This window comes from Urocitellus parryii, chromosome 7 (genome assembly GCF_045843805.1).
Source record: "Urocitellus parryii isolate mUroPar1 chromosome 7, mUroPar1.hap1, whole genome shotgun sequence".
In the NCBI taxonomy this organism is placed as follows: domain Eukaryota; kingdom Metazoa; phylum Chordata; class Mammalia; order Rodentia; family Sciuridae; genus Urocitellus; species Urocitellus parryii.
The window spans coordinates 134,330,086-134,354,492 of record NC_135537.1 but is presented as its reverse complement, the minus strand read 5'-3'; the positions used below and the strand labels follow the sequence as shown (position 1 = coordinate 134,354,492).

At 38.3% G+C, this 24,407-nt stretch overlaps 2 protein-coding genes across 3 annotated transcripts in view; both read right to left on the bottom strand.

The window, feature by feature from the left end:
* Positions 1 to 8,991, bottom strand: part of Ankfy1 (ankyrin repeat and FYVE domain containing 1) — an 86,834-nt gene extending 77,843 nt beyond the window's left edge. For both annotated transcript variants that reach the window (XM_026393912.2, XM_026393913.2), the window contains exon 1: positions 8,977 to 8,991. In XM_026393912.2, the coding sequence (XP_026249697.1) occupies positions 8,977 to 8,986 (10 nt within the window). In that variant the 5' untranslated portion in view covers positions 8,987 to 8,991. The remainder of the gene's footprint in view (positions 1 to 8,976) is intronic.
* Positions 8,992 to 13,815: 4,824 nt separating this feature from the next.
* Positions 13,816 to 24,407, bottom strand: part of Ube2g1 (ubiquitin conjugating enzyme E2 G1) — a 98,478-nt gene continuing 87,886 nt past the window's right edge. Inside the window, exons 5-6 of the mRNA XM_026393902.2 lie at positions 23,212 to 23,335; positions 13,816 to 16,862 (exon numbers count right to left, since the gene is read on the bottom strand). Of these exons, the coding sequence (XP_026249687.1) occupies positions 23,249 to 23,335 (87 nt within the window). The 3' untranslated portion in view covers positions 13,816 to 16,862; positions 23,212 to 23,248. The remainder of the gene's footprint in view (positions 16,863 to 23,211; positions 23,336 to 24,407) is intronic.

Sequence of the window (24,407 nt, the reverse complement as noted above, 5' to 3'; positions counted from 1 at the left end):
GAAAATTGGACTGCAACAACTGGATTTCCAGCAAGGTATGGTGGAGCATGACTTTAACCCAGGCAGCTCAGGAGGCTGAGACAGGAGGATTGGAAGTTCAAAGACAGCCTCAGCAATGGTGAGACACTAAGCAACTTATTGAGACCCTGTCTCTAAATAAAATACAAAATAGGGCTGGGGATGTTGCTCAGTGGTTGAGTGCCCCTGAGTTCAATCCTGGGTAACAACACCCCCAACCAAAACAAAACAAAATGGAAGATAACCCAAATGTCCTGATGGTGAATAGATACAAACTGTGTTATATCCATACAACAGAATAATATTTGACAAAACTAATGATACATAAAAACGTGTATCAAAAGCAATATAGTGAAAGGAACCAGATACAGACAACATACAATATGATTCCATTTGAAATTGAAGAACAGATAAACTATATGGACAGAAAGCAGATAAGTGGTTGCCAGCTCAGATAATGGGACTGACTACAAATTAATTCAAGGAAATTTTTTAGGGTGATAGAAATCTTCTATCATCGTAGCCATTACATGACTATAAAAATTTGTCATCCAACAGTTAAAACTGATGAATTTCACCAAATAGACTCCTTCCTCTGGGATGGATGTTGACATTTTTCTGACTTGCTGATCTGAACACCATAAGGCCAACATTCCTTGAGGCCTTAGTATCATTCACACACTTGTAGGCAGTCACCAATCTCATCCTTTTGCTTTTATTCCACATTTATCATTAATCTTCCTAAAACATAGCTCAACCAAACAACTTAAGCTGTTCTCCACTGCCCACAAAAGTAAGTTTCCTGAAGTTAAAAGCACAGAACCAGTATTATTCATCTTATCAGCAGTACCATGAACTTTGAGGCACGGTCCTCAAGCACTCAGAAACTGAACACAGCATTTAAGAAATCTTTTAACTTAATAGGTAAAATTATATGACACTGCCCATTGTGGTAAATTTAAAAATACTCCATCTGATCAGAGATATACATTATAATTTCTGGAACCTGTATTATCTTATATTGTTTGGTGGAGGCTGCCGGAGGATGCAGTTTGGTGGTAGAGCACATGCTTGGCATACACCAGGCCTGGGATTCAATCACAAGCACCACAAGAAAAATAATCTTGAAATAGGAGATTATCCTGGATTATCTGAGTAGGCTCTAAATGCAATTACTTGTATCCCTACAAAGACATGCAGAGGGAGATTTGACACATAAAAGGAGAAAGTCATATGAAGACATACAAAAAGATTTGAAGAGAAGCCCTGAAGACTGGAGTTGCACAAACCAAGGACAGCCAGCAGCTACCAGAAGCCAGAGGAATCAAGAAACACATTGTTTCTTGGTCTCCAGAAGAAATATGGTCCTAGTGACACCTTGATTTTGGACTGATAATACTGATTTATGTCCTCCAGAATCAGGGACATAATATATTTCTACGGTTTTAAGCTACCAGTTTGTAGAAATGTGTTATAGCAGCCATAGGAAACTAACATAACTATCCTTAAAAACCAAAAATTTGTAGAATAGAAAATATTTTAAAGTGACAGCCCTTTGTAGGAATACAAGTAACTGCCCTAGCTTACTCACACAGGGCCTCACTATATTGTCCAGACTGGTCCTGAACCCAAGGGCACAATCAATTTTACTATGTCAGGCTCCGGAGTAGATGGGACTATAGGCACATGCCACTAAGCCCAGCTAAAAGTCTTTTTAGATTAAAACAAAACCCTAACATTTCCTTTCTCTACACACCTATATTCTAGCCACAATTTTAGCAGTGATTTAGAGAGGGATTTTTGTTTGTTTGTTTGTTTTTTGCATAATTCTGTAATGATGAATTAATTTATTCCCATTCTGGTTAATTATATCAATTAGGTAAAAGAAAAATTACTGTAAAGATGTTAAAATTCCATTTTGAGAATTACAAGAATAATTTTTTTCAGAAATACATTAGGATCTTCCATATATGGTATTTCATTAAAATACCGCCTTCCCAGAACATATTATCTTTCTTGTCTACATCAGAATAGAAAAGTTCCTTACTAGTGAATTGCTACCACTACTACTTTTCTAAACCTGTGAGGGTGCAGATGGAATTTTTCTTTCAATGTAATAACTGAATAGTCATTAGTCAGGATTGATAAATATAGAAAATCTGTTCAATAGAGACTAAGAAAACAAATGATATATTTACTAAGAATGTAAACTTGCACTACACCTTAATGAAAAGAGGAAGGGAAGAAGAAAGTAGATAGTAATACCATCTAGAAGACAGTGCAAGGGATAGGAAGGGTCATAGTACTCTAGCCACTCTAAATCCTCCCTTAATTAAAAAAAAAAAAAAAAAAGTTCAAACAGAATTAAAAGTATGCTGGTGCTGCTAAGCTTGATGGCACATGCCTATAATCCCAGAAGGGGAAACTGAAGCAGGAGGATGGCGAGTTCAAGGCCAGCCTGGGGAACTTACTGAGATCCTGACTCAAAAATTGAAACGAGTAAATAAAAATTAGGGCTGGGGGGGTGGGCGCTGGGGTTGTGGCTCAGGGGTAGAGCGCTTGCCTAGCACATATGAGGCCCTGGGTTCAATCCTCAGCACCATATAAAAATAAATAAATAAAAACAAAGGTATTGTGTCCAACTACAACTAAAAAAAAAAATTTTTTTTTTCTTTAAAATAGGGCTGGGGATGTAGTTCAATGGTAAAGCATCCCAAGGTTCATTACTCAGTTAAAAAAAAAAAAAAAAAAAAAGATGGGATAGCACTAATAGAGAATTCATATTTTGGTATTCTACCCTTTAAAAAATCAAGCAATTATAATTGTCATTAATGTGGATGCTTTGACAAAGTCCAAAACCCATTGTTTAATCAAAGTTTGCTTTTAAATTTTTTTATTCCAAGGCTGGGGTTGTACTCAGCAGTAGAGCGCTCATCTAGCACGTGTGAGGCCTTGGGTTCAATCCTCAGCACCACATAAAAAATAAATAAATAAATAAATAGAAGGCATTGTGTCCAGCTACAACTAAAAAAATAAATATTTTTAAAAATTTTTTTATTCTAGTCACAGATAAAAGTTACTACTGAGGATTTCTTGGGAGGAAAGATGGCACTATATGAACTGTCAGTTATTTTTTAAAAACTAATTCAGTAAAACCATATTTTTATTCAATATTGATTGTTTGAAAAAAAATGTTTTGTGGAATATGTTGATCTTCTCTGAAACTGAGAGATGCATAAATCTGGGTTTTTCAAAACTCCCTAGGTGATTCTAATGTGCAAGGTTTTCCAGGCTAAGAACCACTTGTCTGAATTAATGGAATAACAGTGAAGATGAAAGAACAAATGTGAGAGCTGTACAGAAACCACAAGATTTGGCCATGACTGCAGAGGTGGGAAAAGTCAGGGATGACTTCCAGGTTATTGGCTTGAAAGCCTGGCTGATGGGAGTACCATTAATCATCAACAGAGAAAAAACTCAGTAACTACAAAGCACAATATGCATACTTATTTGAGAAATTTTTCCTTCCCTTCTGTTCTGGAATTTCCATTAAAGTCAAGACTGCTACTTGGTCATTTTGTCATCCCAAACATAGTAGATTGCACAAAGAATAAAATACATTTTTCCTGAATGTAATTCAACTGTCTTGTCTGCCTGTATGTTAAAGTTAGTACCATGACTTATACACCTTCCAAAACCTCACACTGAACAACACTAGTAAGTCTAGTTTCACAAAAGATGCTCAATGCATATGATCTAATTAGCTCATTCCCACCTTAAATTCATATTAGCCTGAAAACACTTCCAATCACCTACTAGACATCACCTCCTACAGGTATATTGGTCCAGAATTGTGTGCAAAAATAAGGTAAAGATATTTGTTCTCTGGGCTGGGGTTGTGGCTCTACAGTAGAGCACTCACCTAGCATATGCGAGGCACTGGGTCCAATCCTAAGCACTGCATAAAAATAAATAAATAAATAAATATATTATTGTAGTTGTGTCCAACTACAATAATAATAATAATAATAAAGATATTTGTTCTCAAATCTGTTCTTCCTCTTCCTATTACCAGTCCTACCATTATCTGAGTCATCCAGACCTCGAACCCTTAAGACATCTTTAAAAACTCTTTCCTGCCAACATTCAAGCAGGTTTCAAATGTCCTTCAAAAAGTCCTTTTATGTCTCCTATAGTCTCTTTCTCTTATCAGTTTTTACCAGCCCCAATGCCTCTTACCAAATGACTCATCATCAATTGCTATAGTTGCCTCTCAAGCTTCCCTTCCTACCAAACTATCCTATAATGTAACACTGTTACGTTACCTAACACATCCTATATATTGTAGCCATTTAAACATGCCTCAGAAAATTCTAGTTGTCACTACATTGGTTGATATCTACCAGTAGTATCACCCTCTGACCCACAGATTAAAACCCAAATACTCAACCTAGGTCCATCATAGTCTGGCCCTTAATATAGTTTTCTAACCTCATATTCCACTGCTACTCCCACTGAGTATTGACCCTTGCCCACTCTCATGTTCCCATGTCAAAGAGAACTATTGTTCCTTTTCTTTTCTTTTCTCTTAATCAGTACTGGGGATTGAACTCAGGTCCTTGGCATACTAGGTAAGTATTTCATCATTAACCTATAGCCCCAACCCCTCTAAAAGGACTATTTTTCAAAGTCCAGATTAAATACTATCTCCTGAAACACAGACCAACCAAAATACACTTTAAGTCACTTCCTATTCTGAGTTTTCAAAGTAACTTCTGGGCATTTTTCACCTTACGATACAGTTTCTCATACATTAAAAAAAAAAAAAAAAAAACAGACTTTGGAGTTCCCTTTAAGTACACTTTAGGTCGGGTTATTCTTTTTTAACTACTGTATTGCAGCCTTCTCCACCTCACTGCCTGCTTATCTCATTCTCCTCCTTACAGCACCTTACTAGGTAGAGTTCAATGAATACCACAGTAGGTTCTGTGGTCTACTCAGATTCAACAGGAGAGTCAGGGCACAGCAATTTCTCATTTTATGCATGTAAACAATGATAATGTCTCAAATTACCTACAGACTACTCTGCATATCTCAGCATGATTCAGTAGCTTTATTCTGACACATCCACAGTCACTGCAGTAAACACATAAACTTTGTTTCTTTATGAAAATATTCCCAAGAAGAAAGCTAACAGCCACACCTTGTAACAGAAGTGAAAGAATGGAAAGGTGGAGAAAAGAAGGGAATGATATAAAAGAAACAGTTCTTGAGAGGTCTATAGACTATATGTAATTATCAATGGCCTGGGATATTTGTTGAATGAGTGAAAACATAAATGAATATATAAATTTCAAAAATGGAAATAGAGCAAAGTTTCTTCTCTCCCCATTTTTACCAGCCATACTGATGAATAGTTTTCTGGAACAGTGCTAACAGCACTTTGTATAATGATGCAAGTTTCTACTAATCTGCACTGTCCAGTTAGGAAGCCACTACCCACATGGCTGTTGAACACTTGAAAGGAGACTAGTACAACTAGGAAATAAATGTTTAATTTTAAATTCAGGATATGTGTGTGTGTGTGTGGTAGTCAGCTTTTCATCGCTGTGACAAAAACATGGGACAAGAACAACTTAGAGAAGGAAAAGTCTATCTTGAGCTCAGTTTCAGAAGTATCAGTCCCTGGCTGGCCAACTTCATTGCTCTAGGCCCTGAGGTGAGGTAGAACATTATGGCGGAAGGGTTCTGGAAGAAGAAAGTTGCTCAGTTCATGACAACCAGGAAGGATAGGAGAGGAGAAGAAACAGAAAGAGAGAAAGAGAGTGAGATAAAGAAAGTAGGAGGGAGGAACAGACCAGGAACAGATATAGTCTAAGCCATGCCTCCAGTGACCTGCTTCCTCCAGCCACACCTCACCTGCCTACAGTTTCCACCCAGTAGTCCATTTGAATTATTAATCCATCAAATGGATTAATCCACTGATGAGGTTACAGTTCACATTATCCAATCATTTCACCTCTGAACACTGTTACATTACCTAACACATGAGCTCTTTTGGGGACATTTTTAGATTCAAACTATAACAACATAGCTAATGGTTACCATACTGGCCAGTTAATGCCCAGAATAAGGAATGCTTCATCTTGGAACTCGAACTGCCATCAAATTCCATTAATAAAAGTCCAGGATCAACTTACTATTTAATAAAATTTTTTTCAATTATTACTTTTTCTTTCCTCCAATTTTCATTTTTATTTTACTGAGGCAAAGAAGCAGACAGCATTTAAGAGGAGACTAAGAGAAAGACGCATGCCAGGGTCAAACATAAGGCACTGTGCCAAAAGTGTTCTTTATATCATGCACTATTTCCTTTGATCCTCACAGCTACCTATGATTATCCTCAAGTCAAGAAAACTGAGACTGAGAACAATTAATTGGCTTGCCTATCACCACAGCTTAGTTCATCTAAGATTCAAACCTACATCCAAGTAGAGTCTGAACTCTTAAGCACTACACTTTGATTGCTAAGACTAAAATGGGCTGGATGAAAACTAGGTTACAAAACTCCTAGAAGACTGAAGTTTTTCAGAGGAGCACAATAAAAGTTAAGCCAATCAGCTTACTTGATAAAAAGACCAAGGATATACTCAGGCAACATTCTTTTCTAGTCTTTTCATTTTATAGCCCAGAGGGATGGAACCAAGCACATGCAAAGCACATGCTAAACCACTGAACTACAACCCCAATTCCTAGACAACTCTCTTGATAATCAATAAATGATGCTCAAAAAAAAATCATATATGCTTTCAACTACAGGTATGCTTCTACATTTGAAAATAGAGCAGGAAACAGGAAAAGTTTCTGCCCTGATAGAGTTTATATTCCAATGAGGGGAGCTCTCTAATGAGATGACAACTAAACAGATACCTGAGTGAATAAAAGTTGGTCAGCTATGTGAAGAAATGAAGGAAGACTCTCCCAGGCCAAAGAGATTGCAAGGACAAAACAGAAGTAAAGGCATGTTGGGCACATACAAGAACAGCAAGTTAAATAAGCAACACCCTACATACATTTCCTAACTAATCTTGCCTCTCTTTGCATAGCAAGCACCTTCAATTAATGAGCTGACTGGCTCAGAATGCCTTCCTCAATTTTTCCTTATCAAAGAATTCCCAAAACAAGCAGGGCGCAGCCTCCAGCAGTGTGGGAGGCTGAGGCAGGAGGATCTCAAGTCCAAAGCCAGCCTCAACAATGGGGAGGTACTAAGCAACTCAGTGAAACCTGTCTCTAAATAAAATACAAAACAGGGCTGGGATATGGCTCAGTGGTCCAGAGCCCCTGAGTTCAATCTCTGGAACCCTCTCCAAAAAAAAGTATTCCCAAAACAGTTAACTAACTGCCCTTCCTACTATAAAAGCACTAAACTAAACCTCACATAATGCCATACTGAACTTTAGTATCCCACTTTACTATTCTGAGCAACAAGTTCCACTTTGCTGTCTGCCTCAGGTAAAACAACATTCTATGAATTTCCCAAAACCTAGCTTCACGAAATGCCTTGGTTTTCTTTCTGTCCCTCTGCTTTCAGACTGAATTCACCTGAAGTTCCCCCTCCAGAGGGTCTAATGTGATAGCAAAATCAAAGATAAAAACTGGGTCCTGTGTTGGGGTTGTGGCTCAGAGGTACAGCACTCGGCTAGCACACGTGAGGCACTGGGTTCGATCCTCAGCACCACATAAAATAAAATTAAATTAAAATAAAGATACTGTGTACACCTGAAAACTGTTAAAAAAAAAAAAAAAACTGGGCCCAGGCCCAGCTACCTCCTTAACTTTGGCCTCAATTCCTTTATCCATGAAGAGCCAATAATACACTTATCAGCTTCCCTCACAAGGTTACTCTTAAATCTAATCCAAATAAGAAAAACCCACAAATTGTCATGTGCTACCCCACATCTAAGATCCAAGAAATGATGGGTTCATTTAAAGCTTAGCTCAAAATCAACAGGGCAGGTCTTGACCCAGCACACTGGCAGTCATACAATAAATGTTAAGTCAAACAAGGAGACTTTTTCTCCAATAATGACTAGATAGGAAAAGCACACGGGCCAGATCCAACCGTGTAGCTGTATGGCCCCTGGCAGGTAAATCCCCATCACTAGGCCCTCCCTCCCCGAACCCGCACAATAAGACTTCAACAATGAAAGATCTACATTAGGGAGGCAGAATCTGAGACTGCCTTTATCTGCAATGTCATAAACAGAAAGCAAGAAAAGAGTAACTGGACTGAAAGCAAAGGAATCCAGGTCTGGCTTTAGCACACTTCTTGGAGCCCTGTGACCTTGGTCAATTCCCTTACCAAGCAAACCCCGCCCCTGTGTCCCCATCTGTAAGCCCGGGAAAATAATCTTAATCGAACCACACGCCGCGCCTGCTTCCAAGCCCACAGAGACAGGGCGCGCCCTTTTGGAGCGTGGGCCAGTTGCAGCCCTGACTGCCCCTCCCCGCCCACTCCTCATCACAAGAAGAGTTCCAAGCCCTTGCGCTGGAGAGGGATGCAACCCTTCCGGATGCAAGACGTGCCAGGACAGCAGTTTCGATTTCCTGAGAAAAGGGTCACTTCCCCCGCCGTACCGACACCGCAAGCAATGCAAGGAGCCTCCCCTACGGGCCTTCGGGATCCCGGCGGCTGCCTCCAGTCCTCACACCCGTCATCCCAACCTGGCTCTGCAGCCCGCCACGGTCCCGCAGGGTCAGACGGCGGGAGGGGCGTTGCCATAGGAACAGTGCTCAGGATCCCGGCCAGAGAAGCCCAGGAGAGGCTGGAAAGGAAGGCACGCAAGACCGCGGTGCCCCACAGATCCCGCCCGGCCATCCCCTCCCAGAGCTGCCCCGCCCGGCGAGCACCGTCCCACCAGTTCCGCGCCTTCCCGTGAGGCTCCACAAAACCCCTACCTTCCGCCATGTCGGGCCCGGCCCTGCCTGCAGTCTCGCGAGAAGTGCGTGAGGAACGGAGGCAAGAAGTCTCGCGAGAACTGGCGGGGGCGCGGCAAAGGGAGGAGTTGAGCGTAGGAAAGAGGCGTGAGTGAGAAGTAGAGCGGGTAGCCAGCTGAGCACCGCGGGAGAGCCTTATCTCTTCACTGGGTGCTTTCGAAACTAGGAGCTTACCAGGCGCTGTCTGGGCTCTGTCGTATTCCACGCCCTTAACAGGACACTCGCTGGAGATGCTTGCCTGTGAGAGGTTGGGGAAAGGGATTGTGAAAGGGACTTTGTTGGTCTTTACGTAGGCATGTGAAAGACTGGGAGAAAGGAGCTTAAGAGGGAATTTAACATAATGACGGTTCTAGGGTCCCGTGGTGGGTGGGATGCTCAGCATTAGAAACAGAACTCAGGGAGAAGGGATTAAATTTAAACTAGCAGAAAGTAGGTCGCTTATTATTCTACTAAGACATCAGGAAACAACATGCTTTAGGGGGGAAGATGCAAGCAGATAGATGTGTAGGGGGAAGAGATTTCAAGAAAATGATTTGACGACATCAGTTTCATGCCTGAAGTTTTTAGTCATGGAGACCTGAGAAGGGTGAAGAAAATTTGGAAGAGGACACTGAGACATTGGAAGGCCAGGTTCAAGCTCATGTATGTGTAGATGGGTCACTATTTTCTTGAACTCAGCTACCGGCTGCAGAAGCAAAGAATTCATATTTGGGGAAGGGGAGGGTACCAGGGGTTGAACTCAGGGGCACTCGATCACTGAACCACATCCCTATCCCTATTTTGTATTTTTTTAATATTTATTTTTTAGTTGTAGTTGGACACAATATCTTTATTTATTTTTAATGGGGTGCTGAGGATCAAACCCAGGGCCTCGCATGTGCTAGGAGAGGGCTCTACCGCCGAGCCAGAACCCCAGCTCCCCTATTTTGTATTTATTATTAGAGACTGGCTCTCACTGAGTTGCTTAGCGCCTCGCTAAATTGCTGAGGCTGGGTTCGAACTCGAGATCCTCCTGCCTCTGCTTCCCAAGCTGCTGGGATTCTGGCGGAGAAGCAAAGAATTCAAATGATAATATTTGCCAGGGCTTGGGATTTTATTGTCAAAAAATAAATTGAGGGGCAGGGGTTGTGTGGCTCAGTGGTAGAGCGCTTGCCTAGCATGTGTGAAGCACTTGGTTTAATTCTCAGCACTACATATAAGCAAATAAATAAAAGTCCATCAAAAATAATAAAATTTTTTAAGAATAAATAGTCCTATGAGACTACAGCCCAGGTCTTCAAATATATGGCATGTAGACTGGCTAGGGGCTGATGGATGGGATATGAAAACTGCAGGACTCTATAATTTAAGTCCAATAACTGAAAAAAAAAAGTTGTTAGAGCCCCATGATCAAAGTGGCAAAGTAGTTCATCAGATGAATAGCACTAGGAAACTAAAACAAAACAACAACAACAAAAAAAAACCAGTGCAGGGTCATGGAGAGCACATAAGACCCTTCAAAAAAATTTTTTTTAACTTGGGTGTGTTTGCCTAGCTTGCATAAAGCCCTGGGTTTGATTCTCCAACACTGAAAAAAAAATTGTTTTTAACTCAAGAATTATGTAGGGGAAGTAGTAGCCTTGGAGGACAGCTGAATAGGAGATGTTGAAAGACAGGTGAACAGGATGAGGCTGTCAGAACCAGAGAAAGGATTCAAAATTGGGCAAGTTTTAGGTGCTGCCAAGGTTAAAGATTTAGTAGGAAGTGAAATGGAGTAGAGAAAGGTCATGGAAACATAGGGTCAAGGGTTGAAATTTTGAGGAAGAGGAGTGGATTCTGACTGATAGACACATGGAGTATGCAAGGGAAAGGGGAATTGAATGCTTGGAAATTAATGTTCTAAGGGCTGGGGTTGTGGCTCAGTGGTAGAGCACTTGCCTTGCATGTGTGAGGCCTGGGTTTGATCCTCAGCACCACATAAAAATAAACAAAACAAAGAAATTCATGTTCCAGTTGTGGCAGGAAACTAAGAAAGCCTGGGCAGGAGCAGCACTTAGACAAGGTAGTCAGGGGAATATCTTGCCAGACTTAATGGAGATCTGATAGCCCAAAGATTTCGGTTGAGATTGGTTAATAGGTGTACCAAATGATGAGCTTTGGGGGATTTCAGGGTTAACCAGGCAAGCCAGCCTCCTGTGGCTAGAAGCATCCTCATCTGTCCTGAGGATCCTAAAATATTTCAGGATAACATTAAAAAAAAAAAAAAAAAAAGACGTGTTGTTGGGGAGTGTTGTATCATAAGACTTATCTTAGCTGTTACCTCACTGGTACCAGCTTAGGGTCCAATACATAGCAGATGCTCAAATGTTTGTTGAGGTGATTTGTTCTTTCCCTTAACACAGCACACATGTAGAATAAAAAACAATGTACCCTTTCAGAGTGTTCCTGGACTAGATACCTAAAACTAAACTAGAACTCATTAGTGGGATTTAAGCAAGCAATCCAGGGATTTTACTACCTCTTCATCACAAACTACCTTCAAGGAGCCCTCTATCAGAGAAGGTTGTGACTCAATGGCAGAGCACTTACTTAGCACATGTGAGGCACTGGGTTCAATCCTCAGCACCACATAAAAATAAAGGTACTGTGTCTGTGTACAATTAAAAATATTTTTTAAAAAAGAAAAGTAATGGCTTAGTGTAAACCTATTTGAGCTAGAGAATTTAATAAAGTATTATAGTACTTGGTGAACTACAAACACCCAACTTGGGTAGCCCTAAGCTACAATAATAAAAGCTGAAATATAGAAAAATTCTGAAAAAATTTTGAAAAATCTGCGCATTGGAACATGGTTTATTTTAGACCCAGTTCAAGTTTTGCTATCAGATTAAAAGGAACTTTGTGTGGGTTTGTCTTAGGCAAGGAACATGAGGGAGGCAGTGTGACATGGCAGAAGGGGAAGAGGAGGAAATCTCTAGATCCATGTCCAATGAACTAGGTCCAAGTACCAGCCTCAATACACATACTCTGTGTGACCTTAGAAGTCAATGTTTTGTTTTTTTTTTTTAATATTTTTAGTTGTAGATGGACATAACTATATTTTCTGTGGTGCTGAGTTCTGGAACCCAGTGCCTCACGTGTACTAGGCAAGTGCTCTACCACTGAGCCACAACCCCCAGCCCCAGAAGTCAGTGTTCTTAAGCTCTAGTTTTCTCACCTGTGAGAATTAACAGCACCCAGTATATAAAGAATGTCATGGAATTGAATCCCTGCTATCTAACTTATTTGGGCTTCAATATTGGCAAATTAAATCTGAACCTCTTTCCTCATGGGAAACCATTACTTTGGAGGATCCTTTTAAGACTTTGACTAGGTCCTTTATGAGGCACACAGCACAAGCCTGCCACAAAGTACAGCCTCATAGAAGCTTAATTTCTACCGCTCTTATCCAGAATAAATTTTGTCATTGTGAACATTCTAATACTATTACTCTTTATTTTTGTTGTTGGTGGTGGCATTGGGAATTAAATCCAGGGACTCATATGTGCTAATCAAGGACTCTACCACTGAGCTAGCTTCACCTCTAGCCCTACATTTCTCTCTAATGGTTACTGCTAACGATGGTAGGGGAGACCAAATTTCTTGCCTAGAAACTTTTGTGCAGCTCTTATGTCTTCAATATATCTCATTGCCTTTTGTATAGTTTATTTCACCTATGTGAACAGGATCCAAAATTCTATAATCATTTAACTGAAGCTCAGGGTAGAGTGCCAACTCAACAAGTCAAAACACATAATCCTACCTTGGCAGCCAGACTGCACACACCTGAAATGGAGCAACCAGAAATACCATAGCCAGGAAATGATTTACTCTGCAAACTAAATCCTGTTGAAGTTTGCAGGCCTCCAGAAAAGGAGAAGTTTAAAATTTGGTAGGGTTGGTTACTGCTGTATCTTTATGAGGGGGAGGGAGAAAATCAAATGGTGCTTCCTGGAAGCCTAGTGCCTTGTACACAAAATGCAGTGCCAACAACCTGTCTGCTTGCATTGGAAGCAGCATGCAGATGTTTTGATGCTATATACCTCAAGAAGATGCCTATGTATAAAATTGGTATTGAACATTCAGGGACATCATCTAGGCCCTTCCACAGTAGTTTTATTCCAAATATATTTATCAGGGAAATTAAACTAAGGAAATGAGCCCCAGTCTCACCCAAGCTATTCTCAGGGAGGGTTTTCTTCTTGTTTCTAATTCAGCTCTAAAAGAGCTGGATCCATGTTCTTTTCTAAGTTTGTACAAAGGCCTTAATAGCCATTAGCAATTTATATAAAGACCCACAACACACACAGCAGGTCAGTTATCAACACCTAACACTGTGAAAGGGTTCAGGACAAAAAGCTAGATACTATTTTATCTTTAGAATGAATAAAGTACTCAGTTTTGCTTCTTTTGCCACTACTTATTAAATGACTCTGGGTAGATATTTGGACCAGTTTCCCCATCTGCTTAGCTGAGGGAAGGTAGTGATTGAAAATGATGCCTGTGTTCTCTTCCAGTTAACATTTGAGTCTGGGTTCCTCACCGTTTAAGTTATCTTTAAGGTGGGAACTAATTTAGGCCAAAGACAACATTCCCAATAATGTTCTCACTTTAAGTATCCAAATTACTATGCACTGAAACTCTGATGAAAAGTGGTGCTTGGCTGTGTATTCTTCATCAAGTTTCCCCTGTGCACCCTTTGGTATCATGTGCTGTTTATGCAGAAAGAATTCCACAACTTGCTTTTTGAGACCTGCATCCTAAAACCAAAATAGCTCATGATACAGCCTCTAAGTCATCATTTATTGATTTATAGAGCACCCATCACATGATTGAGGTGCTTTACAATACAGTAAACATCACAACAGAACTCACATAGTTAAATACAATCAACAAATTACAGAACTAAAAAAAAAAAAAAAAAAACTGGAATGAAGCAATATTATGTCAAATTTCAAAGATGCTGAGAAGTGGCAGTACAAAAAAGGTAATTCCACCAACTAGAGACCAGACAGGCAAAGATACACAGGCATCACAACCCAAGGTGGGCAGATTTGTAAAGGGTGAGCGAGCATATAAAATAAAATTTCACAACTGGGAATGAAGGCCATTAAAGATACTATGACATCCAAGTGATCACAGAACCAGTGGAATGACCTCACAAATATATTTACCTTACAATGACAAGAAAATCAACCGCATATGGATTTTAAACTCAGAGTCCAGAAAGCCACTGAAATCATCCTTTCTGTTATGAACACAGGCTAAAATCTACAAGTTTCTCAAAAAACTTGGAATAAATTTAGTAAGAGCCAACAGTTCTACACCCAAAGGACTATGCAGATATTAATGGTTGGCACAAAGTTGGGGGTTGAGGGGGGGGTCCTTTTCCTAAAGCAGAGAAGAATCACCTCACACTAATGATGAGGCACTGGTGGGACAAAAGCCACCTAGTTCAGTGTCACCTGAGTGATTTAGATATCAAACGTAGAGGCATTTAAATTCACGGTCAGATGAACACTGGGAAAGGCACGGATGACATCTCTGACAGAGGAAAAGGAATCCTCCATCTATCAAGGCCTGTGTTTCAGTTTGTAGTATGGTGAGGGGACATAGTTGGAACGAGTATGAGGAAGAGAGGCACTCGCTCCTGCCTCTCCTATTCCCCTATGCCCTAAAAAACCACCCAGTCATACCAACATAACTGCATTAAAGTGGCACTTAAAGTTTTGTTCAGAAACAGTTGTCCCTGAGTCACTAGGTCATTTGCTACTTATTGAGCAGTCAAATCCCAGGTTTTAACTCAACAGATTGCTAATGGAATTATAGCCATTAGAGCAAAATTCCAACTCCACAAGCAACTACTATGTGGACGATTTCTGACTTAAGAGTGAAGGAGATTGCATTCAAAGTCCCTAGTAGGAGTGCAGTCTAGCTAGCATTTTGGGGCAACAATTTTTACAAAGTCTCTGGGAAAGACAAAAGTCATTAAGTTCTTGAAGAAAATTGGGCTCCAATGAATCAAATCAATTTTTATAGTCACTGAACATGTAAGGGTTTTTAATAATATTTATGGGTTTCTACAATACTTGAACGGAAGAACAGACTGGGATTTATAAAAATCACTCTTCACTGGGACTACATCTGTAACCATTTTACCTCTGCTTTAAAAAAAAACCTGACAAACTGGTAGAAGTCTACATTATTGACAGGATTCCTTTCTCTCTTCTGCCAAAGCATTTCTCCAAACCCCACAGAGGAGGGATGCACCAATTATCACTGATTCTCGCAGTCATACGCCATACCGGATCTGGTACTGTCTCAAGTTCTATCCCTTATATGCCAAAGATTGCTTCTCACTCTCAACCTCACAATAAATAGAAAGAAGGCTAGGACTGTCTAACAGTGCACATGCTCATTTCACCAACTGCTAAAGTTTAGAAAATTTTATGATATGAAATATACTTATGCTCATAATCAAATCCAAGTGTGCTATGTCAGTGACAGAATCTATATGTCAAATAGCAAAGCATTTACCTCTGAAATACTTTTAGACTCACATAAGAATCCAGATAAAACCCAATACTTACACTGCCATGGCCATGTGGTTTTCAAGTATTAAGTTTGTTTGCATAAGGAATCAACCTGAGATTTTTCTAAACTGCACTTCTCTGGCATTCAGTATTAAAACCTTCATTCAATACAATAAAAGCCAACAACTTGACAATTATTGGAAAAAATTATATTTTGGAAGAACTCACTACATAAGGTGACAGAATTCCAAAATCAAATTACATGAAAATATACATCGAAATTTCTTTGTACAATAGGTGAGAAAAATCTCTAGTATTGAAGAATAGAGACAAAGAAATATGAAGGATTAAGGAGGATATAAGGGCAAATAGCATTCTTAATAGCAAACCAAGAAGTAAAAAGCTTGTAGTTGTGCATGCTTTATTTATCCAAACTTTACATTAAGTCAACTGAAGGGCAAAAATAAAACCAAATCAGAATTTTGTATTATTTGGGGTAAATTTCAGTAAGTTGAATTTAGAACCAACTTTTTTTTTTTAAAGGTTCTTGGGATAATGTCTAGGTTCAAGAGCTCTCAACAGCCAGAAAATGTTATTGCTACATCCAATCCAAGAGATGGGTGCAACTAGAATACAAAAAGACAAAGCACCTAGTGATGACCACTCCTCTGAAGTCATCATTAAAAATCAAGTAATTGCTTATTAAGTATTTCAGTATTTGAACTAAATCATCTGAGAACTTTCTGGCAGATAGAAGAGATAAAAGCAAAGGGGACTGTCAAAACAAAGAAGATACAAAAGTTTAATAAGTGACAAGGGTTTAATGAAGCCTCAATGGTTTAAAGGAAATTAAATGGAAACTTTTAATCCTAATTGCTTTTCATCTGACATGCTTTAAGGAGTCTTTTTAAACTGATAAGAAACAATGAATAGGGAAAGAAAACCTGCTAAAATCTTTTTAGAATTTACACGATTCTTATTCTACTACAAGAAAGCATTATTTGGTACAAGGTGTATTTGTGGATGTACATGAACAGTATATATATTATCCGGATCATGTTGTGCTATGTACACGTCTTTACAATTCTTCCTGAAGGTTAAAACAGTTCATTAGAATTCAAAATGCGTAATCATCTGTAAGTTGGCACTTGTTAGGCTCTTGTCAGCATTGATAACTGGCATGTTTTATTGCAGCCCAGTTCCAGCCAGTGTTTTGCCAACTTGTTACAACAGAAGTCCAGCAATATAGGTGGGTAGAGTGCAGGAAAAACAGTGCCATGTTTCTCAATTGAAGACCTAAAAGAAATAAACAGCATTATATAATGATTTTATAAATTACCAAATTATTAACTGACTAGAAATTTTTATTCTTTTTTTAAAATATTTATTTATTTTTTTTTTTAGTTTTTGGCGGACACAACATCTTTGTTTGTATGTGGTGCTGAGGATCGAACCCGGGCCGCATGCACACCAGGCGAGCGCGCTACCGCTTGAGCCACATCCCCAGCCCGAAATTTGTATTCTTTTCCTTGGCAACAAACTCTTATTTTAAGCTCACTGTTGTGATTTTTTAAAAAATATTTCTTCAGTTGTAGGTGGGCACAATACCTTTACTTTATTTATGTGGTGCTGAAGATCGAACCCAGGGCCCCACACATGTGAGATGAGTGCTCTATCACTGAGCCACAGCCACAGCCCTCACTGTTGTGATTATCCATTACAGTATCCATTATCCATGTAACTATTTAATTTTGAATTTAAATTAAGTAAAATTTAAGATTCAAATTCTTCTACCATACTAAACATGAGCCTATTTCTAGTGTTCAACAGACACATGTGGCTAGTGGCTGTCACATGGGACAGGAATAATTTAGTCTTTCCATATTCCAAGTCTTTCACATTCTATCTAGAATCACAAGAAGGATTAGTTAAGTGTCAAGTAATTTGGAAATTTAGAAATACTTGAGGATGTACAGAGAAACAATACTGCCATACTTCTCAACTTGCTAAAGTCAATTCTTTAGGATCAGTTCAAACCTATTTCTTTATGGAGCCACCAACAAACCCCTCCATCCCAATAATAGTTCTAATTGTTTTGTAACTGCTGGTCTCATGACCTAAATTAGATTTGAAGTCAAGAACTCATCTAAATAAAAAAAAAATACTTCTACCTTATCAAGTGTTTAAAATGTGCCAAACAGTGTGATAAGTGCTTTAAAAACTCATCTCAGGTAATGCTCACAATCATTACATAAAGAAGTTCCCTCCACTTTACAGAGAAAAGTAAGGCAAGGTCACACAGCTAATAAATGATAGTTTCCTATTCTAAAAAAAAAGGAAAAAACTGGATTTGAGTTTTAAAAGGGACACTTAATAACTGGACCTTTCTGACCCTTTATTATATTTAGGTGTTTTTTGAATATAAAGGTGGGGTCAGAGATTGAAGGGAAGAGAACAGCTGTTCTCAGAAACCTCCACCTGCTGCAAAGTACAATTTGGGGCAAATTCAAACACAAAATTCCTAGGAATTCAAGTGATATAATTTTAAACTCTTGACAGAGAAGCCTTAAGAGCAATGGCAAAATTTAACTCACACCATGTATGTTCAAAATGTGTCCTCTAAAGCCCCAAGTAAATTTCTTAAAATCACCCAAAGCCAACCATACTAAAAGCTCTGTTGGGGAAGGAAGGAAGCTGTGAGGCAATCTGTGGCCTAGCATATGCCTGTTTTCCATAATATAGAGAACCTCTTTAAGATAGATCCGAAAAGGTAGAGCTATGGCTGTATTTCTTTACAAAAGGGTTGTACCAATAAACGTAAATGACCCACATCCCAGCATGAAAATGCACAAATATGAATATATTTATTATCCTGACTAGAATTGATTTTTAACATCTGCACACATACATACACATATCATTTATTAGACAATACAAAAGCATATATTGAATGAAACTCAAAAGGCAATGCTATGAAATAGGAATTATAATTTTTAGGTTATGTTACTATAATGTTTTTTCCAAAGTCTATATGATGCCCAAATAAATCCCTTGCCAATAAATCTCCCAAAGCTGATAGAGAATGGGTATGGAGTTTGTACATTTGTATATTTGGTAATCACTCCCCCCAGATATAAACAATTAAAATTTTCAGGGCCACAAGAGAATCATTTAAAAACTGCTCCTAAGTGAGGTTTTAAATGAAAATACCTCAAAGAGGACAGACCATTGAAAATCACTAAACACCTAAAATCAGACAACCCAGCATTTTCTCATGTTTCGTTTTATTTTTGTGGTACTAGTGATTTGAGTCCAAAAGTGGCTCTACCACTGAGCTACATTTCCAGCCCTATTTTACTTTCACACAGGATCTCATTAAGTTGCTGAGGTCAGCCTCAAAATTTGCCAACCTCTTCTGAGCCTCCCTATTCTCTTGTTGATATTAAAGACAATAATAAAAGTAATTTCTCACTTGGAGGAAGTGTTCCAATAATCTTAATCACTCAAGTGAAAACAATCCATGAGGAAAATGGTTACCATCAAGGAAGTTTGCCCTGCTACACTTCACATAAGTGCTCCCAAAAGTTCCAATCCATCTTGCACTACTTTCCACTGTCTTTCCCCCAAACTGAATTCTTTTCCAACATGACATCGGTGACCACACACAACTGCTTCCTGCCCGAGGTCTTGTGACCAAGCCAATCTACATGTTTCTGTCTCTGTCTCTTCTTCTTGTCCCCTAAAAATGGATATTGTTCAAGATGTTGTCCTTGGATATAATACAATAGAAATAAAGTTCAACACCAAATGGAACTTTATTGCTATTCAGGAAACTTCCAATGTCACTAGCAGCCCTACTTCTAACTATCCAATAGTCAGTCATGTGTGAACTTCTCAAAGCAACACTCTACAATTCTAAATTCTACTCTAGGTCTTAATGTGATTTAATTTTACTTTTGTTTGTTTGTTTGAACTCAGGGTGGGTATTGAACTCAGGGGCACTCTACCACTGAGCCACATCCCCAGCCCTATTTTGTATTTAATTAGAGACAGGGTCTCACTGAGTTGCTTAGTACCTTACCATTGCTAAGGCTGGCATTGAACACAATCCTCCTGCCTCAGTCTCCCAAACTACTGGGATTACAAGTGTGTGCCACCACACCCGGCCTTGTTTGTTTTATAATTCCTGGTCTATCTGGCTAAACAAATATTTCTTTTTTCAGCCAGGAAATGTATCTATAGTATTCTACACCTTCTGCTCCCCCAAGAGAACAGTGCCTTTGCAAATAGTAGGTGATTAAATGTAAATAAATTAATAAAATAAAGGTCCATCAATAACTAAAAATACATTTTAAAAAAGGTAGAAATCTTGGGTTAGGGTTGTGGCTCAGTAATAGAGCGCTCACCTAGCATGTGTGAGGCCCTAGGTTCAATCCTCAGCACCACATAAAGATAAATATATTGTGCCCATATACAACTAAAAAAAAATATTTTAAAAAATATATAAATCTTCTCTTTCAAGATATAAACCTTGGGCTGGGGATGTGGCTCAAGCGGTAGCGCGCTCGCCTGGCATGAGTGCGGCCCGGGTTCGATCCTCAGCACCACATACAAACAAAGATGTTGTGTCCGCCGAGAACTTAAATAAATAAATTCTCTCTCTCTCTCTCTCTCTCTCTCTCTCTCTCTAAAAAAAAAAAAAAAAAATTCTCTCTCTCTTAAAAAAAAAAAGATATAAACCTTACTTTTTAATACTACGCAACCATCAGCAAAGAAGCAGATGCATATTATTGAGCTTGCAAAACCTTAAAAGACAACATTAAATAAAAAAGCATAGAATATATGGTATATTGACAATATACATACACATGTGCGAAGTATTTATGTATGTCCAAGGAGGATTAAATTACTGAAAGATTCAACTATTATTAGTGGTTACGTCTGGGAGTAGAATTGGGAGGCTGAGGTGGGAAAAGAGATAGTTTGCTTACTTTGTCCCTGCAACTAGGGACACAGAGTGAGAAGCAAAAGAGGAGGGCAACAAAGAGGCAGGCAAATCAGCTTAAAAATCAGATAAAGGTAGCAATCAGATTTAGAAGGAACTAAGATAGAACCTTGATATTCACCGGTAGATAAGAGATGTTTCTAGGAGGGATTATCTGTAGTGCCAAATGTTACAGAATCAAAACTTAATTAAACCTTCAGATGTAACCAAAAAACCAGTACTTAATGTCTTTAGGAGTTTAGTTTTCTGTGGAGAGGTGAGAAGAGCCAAACATTAACATGACACCAGAGGACTGATAGTCAAGAATAAAGAGAGTTAGCTCAGTAGCACACACCTGTAATTCCAGCAACCTGGGAAGATGAAGCAAGAGGATATAGCAAGCTCAAAGCCAACCTGGGCAACCTAGCAAAAGTGTGTCTCAAAATAAAAATTAAAAAAGGCTGGAGGTATAGCTCAGTGGTACCATGGCCCCGAGACCTAAATAAATAAGTAAAAGGAAGAGGAGGAGGGAGCTTGACATGTGTAAGGCCCTGGGTTCAATCCCTAGCACCACAAAAAAAATAAATAAATAACGTTTATAAAATAAAAATAAAGGGGAAAAAATAAAAGGGTAAAGTCCCCTTTGTTTCATGTTTCCTCTCTTCCTCCCTTAAGGTAAATACTACTGCAGACTTCATACATTTTATGTGCTTCTTCAAATCACTGTTGTTTTTCAAACTTTTCTTCTACCATCTACCTAAAAAATAACATATTGAGTTTTAGACATTATTAAGCCATGGATTTTGGTATGAAATGTTTAATCCAGTTTTCAAATGATCTCACACATTGGCTCAAACAAAACTAGTGATTAGGTTAGATGATTACTGAGGCTTTTCTTTCCCAGTTACATCACATCATACGAGAGAAGTAACACCAAGTTCTTAAAGAACCGTGGCCCCTCTCCATCTATGGAGAGATGGCCTTTATTTGTCAGCTCTGACAAATAAACTCTTGTGTGTTAAAAAATAAATAAACAAAATAAAGGGCCGAAAGGTAGTCTGCAGTGCTTGAAAACGAGGTTTTAGTTCTCAAATATCTTCAGTAAAATTAATGTGTTTATTTAATTCAAGATTGTTCTATCAAGAACTGATGCTCCCATACCCTTCTGCAACAGTGCAAGGCCCTGGGAAGAGAGTTGCTTAGTGCCTGTGAATATTTATGAAGTAACTGCAACATTTAAGAAGAAGTGTGCTTTCTTATCATTGTGTCGACAGTGATGACCTATTAAGTCAAGATTTCCAATTATTGCTTCCTTACTATGTAACTATAAGGTCTTATACTATTTCCTGATTAACCTGTTTTATGCACTGAGGCATATGGCTTATACTTTTTTTTTGGGGGGGGGGCACATACCTTTATTTTATTTGTTTTTATTTTTATGTGGTGCTGAGGATCAACCCAGTACCTTGCACGTGCTAGGCAAGCACTCTACTGCTAAGCCACAACCTCAGCCCCAACTTTTATTTTATTATTATTTTTAAGTCTTCTATGGTTCAACTTTAAAGGAAACAATATATAACTCCTTATCCAATTTGCTTGTGCAACTTCATTAGTATTATTAATTAATTTTTAAAATGCTATCAAGATAAATACAATAAAATTCTTAAGTCAACAGAGGGCAGTGGCACAAGCCTATAATCCCAATAGCTTAGGAAGCTGAAGCAAAAGGATCCAAGTTCAAAGCTAGGCTCAGAGACTTAGTGAAACCCTGTCACAAAAAAAAGAGGGGGGGGGGCCTAGGAATGTGGCTCAGTGATTAAGCACCCCTGGGTTTAATTCCAGGTACCAAAAAAAAAAAAAAAAAAAAAAGCCTTGGTCATTTCCATAATCTTATAAAGTACCGTTTCACAAGTAAAAACATTAATAAGGGGCTGGGGTTGTGGCTCACCGTGTGTGTGAGGCCCTGGGTTCGATCCTCAGCACTATATATATATATGTAAAGGTATTGTGTCCAACTACAACTAAAAAGTAAATATGAATAAGCTTAAGCTTCAATATTTTCTATTTTACTCCACTTCCTTATTGTCATCAAGCTCTTAAATAAATGGAAAACATATATGGGTGAGAAGAACAAGCCCTGAGGGTTGTTTTGTTCTTAAGAGGGTGTAACACCCATAAAGAACCAATGCAGCTGGGAGTACTAGCCGCATTCTTGTAATTCTAGCTACTCATAGGAGGCTCAGGCAGTAGGATCACAAGTTGGAGGCCAGCCTCAGCAATCAGTGAACCCCTCAACAATTCAACAAGACCCTGTTGCTAAAAAGGAAAAAACAAAAAGGTCTGGGGTGGTAGCTCAGTGATAAAGCACCCCTAGGTTCAATCCCCAGTACAAAAAAATATATATATTAGAAATTTTACCATGAATGAAAAGAAAAAGACTATCATACAACTATTTTAAAACAAAATATCTACTTAACATCAGCTAAAGGGAAAAAACAAACAGATTAAATTATAGCCTTAAGAATTGCTGGATAATACTATTAAAAATAATAAAACCAATGAGAACGAACAATTCAAATATCTAAATCATATGATTTTTAAAAATTGACATAGCATTTTCCAAAAGACAGAACAGTAGTATAATTTTTTAAATGAACTCACCCTGAAATAAGTGAAATTACTAGCTGCTGAATAAATGTCACTCAAAAGCAGTCTCTTGGCTTTTTCTTACACAGCGTGCAACTTTCCTTTTAAATTCTCCGTTTCTGTCTTCCCTCCATTCTTTCTGTAGGTAGAAAAATAACATCAAATGATTTTATGTAAACTTTTCCTTGTAATCTCAAATAATCATTTTAACTTTGAATATAATCCTTTGGTAGTTTGAATACTTTAAAAAAGTTTAACAAGGCAGAAAACAGTCAAAAAGTATTTTTGTAAGGTATTTTGTTGGAATATACAAATAGAAACATTTTCTACTAATTACCCTTACAAGAAAATTTCTCTTTTAAAAAAGAAAAGACCACAAAAAATAATAGCTATGGTTTTATGTTACACTAGAAAGAAAGCTACAATTTACAAAAAAAGACATTCAAGCTATGTGAAGGATTACTAAATTTCCTTACTTGAAAATAACCAGAAAACAAAGTCAACATAAAACTATCTTGTATCTTTAAAGTAGATAGGTGAGATGCATTACACTGAAATAATAGTGAGTACTAGTAGGTAGAAAGTAGGGGTAGAAAGTACGGGTAAACAGATAACTTATCAATCATGAACACATAAGACCACCAACACAGTTCCAATGAGAAAAGAGGTGATTTCATTTAGCATAAAAGTAACAGAAATGTGCTCAAAAATGCTCAGCCTGTTTCTTTTTCTTTGCATATCATCAATTTAGGAACAGCAAAGACTATGGAAATCATCAATCCTTGCCTTTACAAAGGAAGATATTTTAAAAAGAAAAAAGGGGGGAGGGGTTTTCCCCTCAAAGCAAGACACACCATTAAGCAAATACACTGTGCCCCTGGGTTCAATCCCCAGCACCCACCTCCAAAACAAAAAAGGGCATTATTTAGATAAAAGATAATGCTAGGGGATCAATAAAACAAGTTCAAAAAAGGAAAGAATATTAAAATTGGATAAAGTCTCAAAACAATTACACATTTTTCCAAAACATTTAAGTCTTTAATTTCAAAAGTTATATACCAACTTCAGAGGTGAAAGATTAAAGCGTTTATACAATTGTACGAAATTTCAGAAGACCCAAGGATAAAGAACTTAAAAGGAAATGGGGGTGGTTGACATCTAACAATGGAGAATCAGCCTATAATCAACTTTCCCGTCAGCAATAATAAAAA